This window comes from Erythrolamprus reginae, chromosome 2 (assembly GCF_031021105.1).
Source record: "Erythrolamprus reginae isolate rEryReg1 chromosome 2, rEryReg1.hap1, whole genome shotgun sequence".
Lineage (NCBI taxonomy): Eukaryota > Metazoa > Chordata > Lepidosauria > Squamata > Dipsadidae > Erythrolamprus > Erythrolamprus reginae.
Genome location: NC_091951.1, coordinates 241,064,391 through 241,077,173, shown reverse-complemented (window position 1 = coordinate 241,077,173; position 12,783 = coordinate 241,064,391). Strand labels below are relative to the sequence as shown.

General features: G+C 35.8%; 1 protein-coding gene across 2 annotated transcripts in view; it reads right to left on the bottom strand.

The window, feature by feature from the left end:
* The window catches only part of HOOK3 (hook microtubule tethering protein 3), a 70,268-nt gene that overhangs the window by 36,211 nt on the left and 21,274 nt on the right, over nucleotides 1-12,783 (bottom strand). For both annotated transcript variants that reach the window (XM_070742337.1, XM_070742338.1), the window contains 4 exons: nucleotides 10,663-10,730; nucleotides 5,869-5,931; nucleotides 3,085-3,168; nucleotides 642-805 (listed from right to left, as the gene is read on the bottom strand). In XM_070742337.1, the coding sequence (XP_070598438.1) occupies nucleotides 642-805; nucleotides 3,085-3,168; nucleotides 5,869-5,931; nucleotides 10,663-10,730 (379 nt within the window). The remainder of the gene's footprint in view (nucleotides 1-641; nucleotides 806-3,084; nucleotides 3,169-5,868; nucleotides 5,932-10,662; nucleotides 10,731-12,783) is intronic.

Genomic DNA, 12,783 nt, shown 5'->3' with positions numbered 1-12,783 from the left:
AGCATTAATGATCAATGCCACTTTTATGCAAATCTGGTATAAAAGTGGAAAATTTAACAGCGTTATATTTTTAGGATTATTGGCAACTGTAAAACATTTCAGTTTTTGATCTAAATCAACATAAACATACATTTTCCTTCAGCTGTTATTTATAAATTTAAATTTACACCTCATCAGTCACTGACCCCAAATGTATTACAGATAGACACACTACACGAACACTTACTGTAGGAAATAGTAAGAAAGCTTTTTAGTACTTATAAAGTACTTTTAGAATCATACTATCTAAATATTGTTGGCTGGTGATCACAATAATAAAGATTATGTAATCTGCCTGAAATCATTGTACAGGATTGGGGGTGGTGCAGTGGTTATAATACAATACAGTACTGCAGGCTAACTCTGCCAGGAGTTCGATCCCGACTGGCTCAAGGTTGACTCATCCTTTCAGCCTTCTAAGGTTGATAAAATAAAGACCCAGATTGTGGGGTCACACTAAGTAAACTACTTAGAGAGCCATAATTTTATCCTGATTTGTTTCATAATAAAATTAATTTTAAATTGATTGGAAACTCTTCATGCTAATGGTAGATAAGAATGAAATAAGCATTTCTTAGTGGCTAGTATTATGGAATTCTCACCTGAAGGTTTCCTCTTGAAGTTGTTCCAACTGTGTCTGGAGCTGTAGATGTCTACGTCCTGCTGGACTGTTTGGGTCTTCTATAGAATCAGACTGATTTAAGCGTTCCATTAAGACCTGGTTCTCTGCTAGCAAACTACTTTTCTCTTCCTGCAATGCGGCAACCTGTAAGCGAAATGCAACAATAAATGCACCATGCTTGACCAAGAGCATACTTTGGTATTATTATTATTATTATTATCATCATCATCATCATCATCATCATCACTATCACTATCACTATCATTATCATTATTATTATTTAGACTTGTATGCCGCCCCTCTCCGAAGACTCGGGGTGGCTCACAGAACACAATACAAAAACAATATGTGTACAAATCTAATAATTAAAAACTATAAGCTAAAATCCCATTACATTAAAAAGCAGTCAATAACTCAATCACATACGAAAAAACCAGTATAGTACTTTGAATCAGAACCATGTGTTACCATGAATGAAATACCCTTCGCTAGTACCGCTTCCTTCTAGGACTAACAACTGGGGCTAATGTATTTTCATACATGTGCAGTAAATATATTTTCTATCCATCACCACCAGAGGTGGATTGCTCTCGGTTTGGATTGGTTCTATAGAACCAGTAGTGGGAATTTCTCCCTACTCGCCGAACTGGGAGCAATCGCCGACTGGCCACGCCCCCAAACTGGCTATCTCGACAGTGCCATCTTGTTTTTAGCTTCTGTTCATGTGCAGAAGCAGGGGTTTTGGAACTGTGCATATATGCATGTTCACGCAGTGCAGGAAGAAGAATTAACCGGTGGCGAGTTTGGTTAGAATCCACCCCGATTACTTTACTGCTTAACCAGAATAATTTGGATGCAATTTCTTCTGAAAGTAAAATACCTTAAATGATTCTTCTATTATTACTTATATTATGAACTCAAGATTACAATTCTATCTATAGTTAATTTGGGATTAATATTTTAATGAAACCAGCAAAATTTGTTTGCAATCATTAAAAATTGATATGTAATGTTATTTTAAAAATTACATTATACAAAGTTCCCCTAAAATACCTTATCATCACCATTACCAATCAGAATCAATTAAATGCAACTTAAATCTTCTTCACTTAAAGTCATACAGTATTATGCTGGCTCAATACAAATTGGCAGATACATGTTTTTCAACTTCCCAATCTAGGACTGAAAGACACTGACTCACTCAAAGTCATTCATTCCTTTAAAAAAAAAGGATTAAAATTTGGGTCTCCTTACTCCTACTAAACTAACTACTAAACCATATTGATTGTCTCTCTCTGAAAATGTTAAGAGTATGATATAAATATTCTGTGGTTTTTAATAAGGCAATAAATCTACATCTATGTCCATTCAAGTCCATATTGCCAGGTATGAAATGCTATTCAAAATATTGATTTGAACTGGCTACCTTCATCTGATTCACTAAATTAAGATGAAGGAATTTGTAGCAATAAAACACAGTACGCTCCTGGGTCAATGTCGCCTTTTTAAATAGTATTCACTCAATGATACAAGATTAATTGATGGATTGATTTTAAGTTATCAATAATGATGTTGTATTCCATTGGTGGCACAGTGGTTACAGTGCAGTACGGCAGGCTACTTCTGCTGATCACCAGCTGCCAGCAGTTTGGCAGATCGAATCTCGGGCAGATCGGACTACCGGCTCCAGGTTAACTCAGCCTTCCATCCTTCTGAGGTGGGTAAAATGAGGACCCAGATTGTTGGGGGCAATATGCTTACTCTCTGTAACTGCTGAGAGGTGTAATGTACTATGAAGCGGTATGTAAGTCTAAATGCTGCTACTACTTACTACTACTGGTTCTGACACAAACAAGACTCAGGATCACACATTTACTCCTCATGCACTGATTCTTCTTATGACCAACCCTAATTTATTGGTATACTTGACTAAAACAAACTCTGATTTGCTATGAAAGAGAAATCAGGAAGAACGTAGGGAGATTTATGTAGGGCACTATAAAGGCAGAGTTCTACTACTAGAAGTAGTTCTACAAGATTTTTGTTTGTTAAAATAATGTATTTATTATTTCAGCCAACCTTATAGGTTGTTCACTTGTGAATCAACCCAGCTCTTTCAACTTTCATAGGAAGGATTTGGGGTGTTTTGATAGGGCAACAATGAGCAAGGCAAAAAACACAATGCGGGAACACTGTTATTACAGGGTTGTTCAGTTTTTCCCTGTTTGAGTGGTGATCTGCAGAAGTTTTCTTTGTTTTCTAATCCAAGTGTAGCGTATATCAGAGCACAAATTATCCTTGCTACCTCCGAATGGGAAACTATACAGTGGTTGTAGGTTCATTAAAAAAAGCAGTTGAAAGCCTACAGACTACCTTCCCCTGTTCAAGCAGCATTGCAAATTATAGCAAAATTCTGTGCCTACTTGCATATCCAGTTCATGGCATCTCTGAGCAATTTCTTCTTTGGTTGCTAAGGCTTCATTTAATTCTTCTGTTGTTTTCTTCAACTGTGTTTTTAAATACAACATATTTTATTTATTAAAAAATAATGGTATGAAAAATTAAAAAAAGATAGGGATCCAAATAATTCATTTAACCTTATTTAAAATAATTATCCATGCCCTCCTAATTTATTTTTACAAATTATTTGCAAAGCTTTCTTTTTCATGGAGATAAAAAATACCAGAATATTTTTCTATTATGTATGCATGGCAAAATCTTGCATCTTAGGAAAAATGTTTCTACTAGATATACTCTATTATTTATACACTAATTAACTTTGGAGCCACAGCATCCAAGTCATAAAAATCATGAAACAACAATATTAAAATATAATTGTACTTAAATTTCAAACATGTATCTCTGTATTTAGCTCTACTAGACCAGTGATTTTCAACCTTTTTTGAGCCGCGGCACATTTTTTACATTTAGGAAACCCTGGGGCACATTGAGCAGAGAGGGGGTGGCGGCTAAAAAAAGTTTGGACAAAAAAATCCTCTCTCTCTCTCTTCCTCCCCTTCACTCTATTTCTTTCTCCCTCCCTCTTTCTCTCCCTTCTTTCCTCTTTCTTTCTCTCTCTCTCCATCCCTCTTTCTTTCTCTTCCTTCCTCTCTTTTTTGCTCTCTTTCTCCCTCCCTCCCTCCCTCCCTCTATGTCTTTCTCTCTCTCTCCTTCCCTCCCTCTTTCTCTCTCTCTCTTTCTTTCTCTTGCTTTCTCTCTCTCTCTTGTTCTCTTTCTAGCTCTCTCGCGCTCTTTCTCTCTTGCTTTCTTTCTCTCTCTCTCTTGCTTTCTTTCTCTCTTGCTTTCTCTCTCTCTTGCTTTCTTTCTCTCTTTTTTTCTCTCTCTTGCTTTTTTTCTCTCTGAGCTTCGCGGCACACCTGACCATGTCTCGCGGCACACTAGTGTGCCCCGGCACACTGGTTGAAAAACACTGTACTAGACAACCAGAGATAGGTATACATTGATGGCATCAGATTAGGGGCATGTTATCCTGGACAAAATCTATGTGGTCACTAAGCATCTACAATGGCTTGATGGTATGTAATCCATCAGGTAAATTTAGGCATTACAATCTTTCAATATAAAAAAATGTATTATACATAATGCTTTAAGCCTTACAAATTTCCCCCTAAAAGTACTAATGTCTTGATTTCAACAATTATTCTACATACATGCATCAGGAAAGGAAAAACAAGAAACAAAGATAAAATCTGCAAAGAGTGTTTGGCTATTATAACAAATGTTTATGCAAGCTATTGTTTTGTTGTAAACAGTTCAACACCACAAACATTTTGTATCAGCAGTAAACCAAGAAAGGTGGCTTCTTTAAGGAAGAACTCTTACCAGGCCAGATTACTTGATCCAATCAACTCATTTCTGTCTATGCTATTAGGTTATCGCTCATTTTTAGGTAAAGAAATAAGGGCATTCAAAGAAGCTATCCAGTCCAATTCAATGAAATACTAAATGTTTTTGATGTTGAACTGTTTACTACATAATAATAGCCTACATAAGCATTTGTTATAATAGCCAAATATTCTTTAATATGGCTTTAGAAGCAACATACAGTAATCCCCAACTTACGACAATTAAATCCTAAATTTATGTTGTTAAGTGAGAAATTCATTAAGTGAAATTTGCCCCATTAAACGACATTTCTTAACAGATTTCTTAAGTGAATCATTGAATCATTGAATTTGCTTGACAGAAGGTTGCAAAAGATGGATCACATGACACGGCAACCATCATAAACATGAGTCAATTTTATTCATGTGACCATGGAGATGCTGCAACGGTCATAAATGTGAAAAATGGTCAGTCACTTTTTTCACTGCCCTTGTAATTTCGAGTGGTTATGAAACAAACAATTGGAAATCGAGGAATTGCATAAAATAAATGCAACTTAAGAACAAATAGTGCATCCACAGCAGGCTGGATGTTCCCTTGAATGCTGGGAAATAAGTCATTCATATTAGGTAAATTATTTTTGAAAAGCATTAAACAAAATTCCAAATTCTTTCAAAGTTTAATTCTGCCTATTGAGAATAATTGCATAAAACACAATCCCAATTATATTCAATACTATATTGTTGCATTATATTATATAATTAATTAATGTTTAATAGCATGAGTAGCATTTCTCTAAAATAATCAATTTTTAAAAGATATTTATTGGCAAAGAACCTGATTGCTCTGGTAGCATTTTTTAGATAAAGCCAGTTTGACTGTTGAGATGGCAGAAAAAGAAAATAATGCTACAAATGAAATTAACAATATGATTTTATATGTAAAGAGAAAATATTTTACTCAATGCCAGTAGTTTCAGTTTTATAAAATCAGATGTTTTTGCATCTCTAGCTTTGCCTCTAATTAGCTTTCAAAATTTCACACTGGACCTGATAAACAGACATTTGCTTTGACCTCATTTCTGGTATTAAGATTTAAAAAATCAAAATGTGGCATAATACTGTCAAGACTGCCTTTTGGCAATGATACTACAAAATAATTATGTTACTTTATTGATGTTAAGTGCAACTCCTACAATTTACCATTTCCAACGAGAAACTAATTTCTGTCTGCTTTACACTTTTCCAAATAAACTAAAGAAATAAACTGATAAAAACAAAGCCAAATAGATGGGTGGCTCCAAAATTATGCAAATTGAACTTTACTAATGGAAGGAAAAACTAGCAGTAGTTGTTACATACCTGACGGTCAAGATCAACGTAACCATCATTTCCAGCAGTGACCGGAGATTCTTTACTCATCAACTGCAATAAGATCACACTGGATTAGAAAAAGCAAAAGACTCATTTGTATCTGTGTAAGAATTGAGGGCATTTAAAATACAAGGTACTGTATTATGAGTTTGGGGTATGTCCTTATTTAATCAAGAAAGCAATGCATTGGTTGCCGATCAGTTTACGGTCACAATTCAAAGTGTTGGTTATGACCTTTAAAGCCCTACATGGCATTGGACCAGAGTACCTCCGGAACCGCCTGCCACCGCACGAATCCCAGCGACCTATAAGGTCCCACAGAGTTGGCCTTCTCCGGGTCCTGTTAACTAAACAACGTCGTTTGGCGGGCCTCAGGGGAAGAGCCTTCTCTGTGGCGCCCCCGGCCCTCTGGAATCAACTCTCCCCCGGAGATTAGAACTGCCCCCACCCTCGTCTTTCGTAAACTACTCAAGACCCACCTATACCGCCATGCATGGGGAAGTTGAGACACCTTTCCCCCAGTCTTTTTATATTTTATGTTTGGTATGTATGTAAATATGATAGGGTTTTATATGCTTCGTTTTAAATATTAGATTTGTTTTGCTATAATATTGTTTTTTACTATTGTTGTGAGTCGCCCCGAGTCTTCGGAGAGGGGCGGCATACAAATCTAATAAATTATTATTATTATTATTATTATTATTATTATTATTATTATTATTAATGTTTGGGTTGCATATATAGAAAACAATATTTCTATATTTTCAACTTAAAATCACTTACTACTCCAGTAGAATGTTCAACTTATGAAATATTAAAACTATACATATAACATCAGGATATACCGAAGCAATCTCACATATTATTAAGTCAGCAATATATGAAAAACCTTTTAAGATTTGACCCAAAGGTTCTTTTTTTCAAAAGGTAACTGGAGTTTCTGGTTTTGTTTGAAGATGTTGAAGCACCTTTGGGACAGCCATGACTTGGATGACTGAGAATCTTCAGAGACTTTTAAGATTTGATTTTTGCCTTGTATTGCTAGAAAGATATGTATTTTAAACTAATCAGAGGACACTAAAAATAAAACTATGAAATAAGGCTATTCATGCCAACAACATGAATTTTAGAAAACACATCTTACTCTATACATTGTCCAAGGCTATATTATAGCCCACTATTTAATAACATACGAAAAAACATATATTGTTTGATAGTGAGGTGACCAATCAGTTTTATCTGTGAATCAGATGATTCACCCGCGCCAAATCCATCCTTCTCCGGGACTGTATGTGGAGCAAGGGTTCAGTGGCAGCCCCACTCCAAGAGATGGTTTCGAGAAAATTATCTTCCTGCTGTGAGGTGCACCATCCCTCCATCCCTCCGAAGAGGAGGGAGTTTGGCCCCTTTAGACCTGGGAATCTCTGTCCCTGAGTGTATTGATTCTTCTGTGTTTTTTCCTTATCCCTTGGGACAGAAGGCCCCTGAAGTTGTGGAAGTTGCCACCATGCATGACCCGTGTCTGTCTTTCGTGCTTTGTCTAGATGCGGCCCCAACTATTAACAATGTTGTGGAAAAGGAAGGGGTTTTCGAATTTGCCGAGTATCATGTTGTCCTCTGCCACATCAATTATCCTGACAGATTTGAGGTTTCCCCTGAGATTTTACTTAAATTCAATGTATCCTTGCAATATAGTGCCTGCTATTATATTAATCAGACTTCTTACCCACCCTGATTCTTTCCTTGGAAGCTGCTACTGCCTCACGGGTGATGGGTCAAGGTAGAATTTTGTTTTGGTTGTATTACCAGGAAATAGAGAGGTTAAACAACCGTGGGGTTCCTTCCCAGACTACTATGCTAACATTGGAACCCCATCCAAATAGTTTTATTTAGGTTGGAGTTCCAAGAGGGGGGAAATTAGGAAGCTAGCCTGAGATATACATTCATATTTAGTGCTAGCCCAAATTCTGCATTTCTTAAGCCTTGACCTATGCCCCACATATATAGTTATGCTTGACATTTAGAGTACACAAAAGTACATTTTGTGTTTATAATCTATGCCTTGCATCCGGTAGAACATAGCTGTGCTACAGGAAAAGGACAGGGCTTTGATGGTGTATAGATAGATCTGCCACCTGCTCTCAAGGTACATAGCTTCATGCATGAACCCACATACTAACCACAAGTTCCTTTTTGTTGTACATTCTGCATCTTCTACATTGTATAACCCTGTTTTTACTTTCTGTATAAGGAAACGTTGACAACTAGTATCTGATTGGCTGATATTGTGTGTTTTTTGTACTCCTTTGGAAATGTATAAAGAGCCCTGAAAAACAATCCACGTTGTTCAGACATTGCTTTTATATCTTCTGAACCTGATGCATGCATCAAATAAACCTGAGTTACGCAATATCCTTGTGGTCTCCATTCCCTTGACTGGCAACTGAGTTTTGCCGCAACATTTTATTTATCAAATTTGTCACAATAAATATTTTAAGTATATCCTTCCTTTTTCCAAAGCAAAAAGATCTGATGACTATGCCCAAATGTTTTCCCTAATTCTTTTGAGATTACCGTAGTTCCTCTTTTTTTGTTTCACTAAAAATTATTATAATTAATGCCTTATTTATTGAGGCACACAATAATTCCTACATCACTGTAGGATCATTTTACTATATAACTTATTTCTACGTAAAAATACTTATACTACATACTTATACAAATACTTATACTATAAACTAATAAATATTGTGATATTACCAAATATACTGGCATTCAGTATGATACAGGGGACATCGGACAGTAACAAAATTAATTCCCCAGCTTTTTAAAAAATAGCAATAAATGAAACTTGATTTGCAAATAGAAGGATTTCAAGTGATGATATTACTGAATGGCAATTGCAAACAGGCATTCTAAAAGGAACGAAGAAGATGCTGTTGGAATATATAGCAGTATATTCTGCTCTTGAAAATCTCTTGTTTTTGTACTTTCTTCCACCCCCACCCCCCCTCTGTCACTCGATCTTGGTGCTAAGTCGTCCTCGCGGCTTCCGCTGGTGAGTCAAAGATGTCGCGCTTCTGGATCGGTCTGGGAAGGCCGATCTCTTTGAAGGTTGGCAAAGGGGGTTCCCCAATGTCTAGAGGGGTGCCGATCACATCCCCAGCTGCACTGGAGTTTCCCCTATTTGATCTCAGCTCCTCGGGTCCGCAATCGCCCATTTGGCAGCCAAAAAAAATCCTTCAAAAGCCCAGCTTTCTCTGAGCGGTTGAGAAAAACAGGGCACCAGGGCAACGTCACAACCGGAATCCTCGTTTTTGTACTTTCATTAATTGCAGAGAAGCAAATGCCTCAACTGCACCAGCATCTTTTGAATTCTTGCCACTGAACCTCTGCTATCATATTAGTGTGGATTGGTTCTTAGTATACTACATCTTCATTCCCAAAAAAGTCTTTTATAAACCAACCAAGAAACTTGTCTGTACTCAATACCCATGACCAGAAACATGGTCACGCTCTACATTTGTATTCCAGAGAAATAATAAAACCAATACACTTGTTAACTACAACTGCACATATTACAGGATTCAAGAAACAAAAATAAAACAAAACCACAAATATAAATATACAGCTCAGGGTTGAACTGTACAATATTGTTTTATCGCTTGTTGTGAGCCGCCCCGAGTCTTCGGAGAGGGGCGGCATACAAATCTAATAAATTATTATTATTATTATTATTATTATTATTATTATTATTATTACTGATGTTTTTTGAACTTTATTTTCTTCTTGCAGATATTTCTGCCTTACCAGACTAGATAATTTCTTTAGAGCTCTGAAGTGGGTAGCTTGTCGCACAGCATGGTAACAGCCTGTCCCAATGGTGCTTTTTCAAGAGGCAAATGTACTTTCTTCAGTTTCCTCTTGAAAAATCAGGTTTGTGACAACCATGACTTGGATGGGTAAGAATCTCCATAGACCTGATAGTAGCAATGCAGTCAGCAGAGCTGGTTGTTATACATTTGTCAGCCACTCAGTACGTCCCAATCAATTCAGTGGTATTTACTTACAGGAAAATTTACAAAATTTTTCCAATTTATTGAGCCTTCCATATTTCATTAATAACAATGAAATCCAGTCATTAAAATAAAAATTTTAAGATTTGGTGGAAATTAATAGGAAAGGAAATGTAAGAGGGGGACCAAGTATTAACTTTCAAAAATGTAAATATTCTACATGAAAGTGGAACATTTAATTAATTTATGTTTTAAAATATTTCATCTATCATCTGATCATATTTCTGAACAGTTAAAGTGTTGGAATATTCACAAGGTGGAAGAGTCATGTTAGTAGCTCAGTCAGACAATGAGAGTAAATTATTATATGCTGTTTTATTATTGCTGTTAGCCGCCCCGAGTCTCCGGAGAGGGGCGGCATACAAATCCAATAAATAAATAAAATAAATAAATGTGCAAAGAGCTAAGCTAGGAGCTGTGTGTGGTCTCCAGTCTCAGTCTGTCTGTGTAAAGTCTTCACTGTGCTTTGATGCCTGTTAGAAAAATATAATATCATCTTCATGTAAAGAAAAATGTATGGCACTGTAAACATTTTGATATGATTATAAAGAAGTTATGTGAATCAGCTAACTGCAATCGACTGCGAGAGCTTCTGATTTATTTTCTTCAACAGAGATAAAATTCTCTGACGTAAAGGTTCACACAATATGAATTCTGGAAACCTGTTCCACTATTTAATGAAGATATGCGTCTTTTAACTCCTTACCTCCTGAATGGCTGTCATGACCACATGTTGAACAGATTCCTCCATCATCATGATGGTCTGAATATACTCTGTAAGAGAACAGTTGTAATAATTCATGCTTAAAATGTAACCGCTCATGCTTAGAAAATTCAGAAGTATATATAGTCCAGTATGCCACCAATACTAAAATGTTCATTTTCTAATTTAATATGGGTGAATTTTTCTCTTTTAATGTAGGCATGACAAAATAAACATTGGTTAAAGGGATTAATTTTAAGCAGTAATAGAAAATATTGCAACTGTGTTACTAGCCCTGATACAATACTATTACAAATCCATGCATAGAAACTGAAGAATGCAAACTTCAAAGGATAAATGCCTGAATAAATTCAAATTCACTTTGGCACAAGAAGAATTCTTTTAATGGGCTTTTAGCATTACACTTAATTTAGATTCTTTCATATTTGTATTCTGTATTTTAATTATTGTTAATATTTAAACAAGTAGAAAGGTGAGATATAAAGTAAATAAACAAAATACATAAATACATTAATTATTCGTTTATTTTTCCATTTCTCTATGCAAAGTGATAGAGATTTGACAGAAACTGATTGTCAAGAAGTCTATTATAAGCAAGTCTAATACATTTCACTCCTAACAGATAATTATATGTGTGTTATTTAATTAAAAACCACAAAAAATGGTACAGCAGAAATAGTAAAGAAAATAAAAAAGCTTTGCAGACGTATCTTTTCATCTTTTAAAAACACAGATGTATATAACTAATCCACTCCCTTCCCCTCTGAATATTTCATAAAAATTGTTCCTAAACTTATCAACCCTTGATTGTAGCTGGCCATGCAATTATAAGTTGTGACAGTCTGGTCATGACTGTGTGGACAAGTTCCAGCTAGCCTTGAGCACAGGCCTTATGAAGTTGCAAAATCAATTTTAAAGGAACAACTGAGGGAAGCAAAATATAAATGTCTATCTTGTCAAAATGAATTATTCCATAACACATTTTTCAGTTCACTTAAAGATGTAGCTATAAGCAGTTAAGTGACAAATTTACTTCTCTGACATTCATTTTGGTGTTCCTAATAGAAAACAGTGCTCAACAGAACACAAAATACTTTCTGGTTTCATGTGAAAATATGAGATACATAAACACCTAACACCTTTTCCTACCTATACACTGCCTTCCAGCTACATTGACAGTGCAATTTCCAAAACATCCAATACCTTTTAGAGACTAATTCCAGAAAATAAAATCTAAATATGGGGGTGGGGGGACCAGATTGTAGCAGGCAGTACTATTTATTTAATATATATATTTGACTTATATCTCACCCTTCTGCTTTGGCAAGCAATTAATCAGTAGTAATAGAATACAATTCAGCAATATTTTCTATAGCACAGACCAAATCAATATACTATGAGACCCTTTCAACTCTTTAATCGTCATAATGTATCCCACACAGCTACTGCATTTTACTTCTGCTTCATGACAGTAATTTGTGTGGAAATCAGTCAAAGGAATATGGAATACAGTGAAGCAAGGAAACCAGGCTGAGAAGCAGTAACTGAGAGGGACTTTGGAGTCCTAGTGGATAATCACTTAAATATGAGTCAGCAAGGTGCAACAGCAGCCAAAAAAGGTCAATAGAGGGATTTAAATCAAGATCATGTCAGGTATTAATATCACTTTATAAAGTCTTAGTAAGACCGCACTTAGAATACTGCACCCAAGTTTGGTTACCATATTATAAAAAGATGTTTAGACTCTGGAGAGAGTGCAGAAAAGACAACAAAGATGATTAGGGAACTGGATTGTAAAACATATGAAGAACAGTTGTAGGAATTGGATTTGTCTAGTCTAGTGAAGAAAAGGACTAAGGGTGACATGATAGCAGTGTTCAAATATTTAAGGGTCTACCACAAAGAAAAGGGAATCAATCTATTTTCCAAAAGTCCAGAAGGCAAGAAAAGAAACAACGGATGGAAACTAATCAAGCAGAGAAGCAACATAAAACTAAGGAGACATTTCCTAACAGTGAGAACAATTAACCAGTGGAATGGCTTGTCTTTAGAAATTGTGGGTGTTCCGTTACTGAAGGCTTTTAAGAAGAGACTGGACAGCCA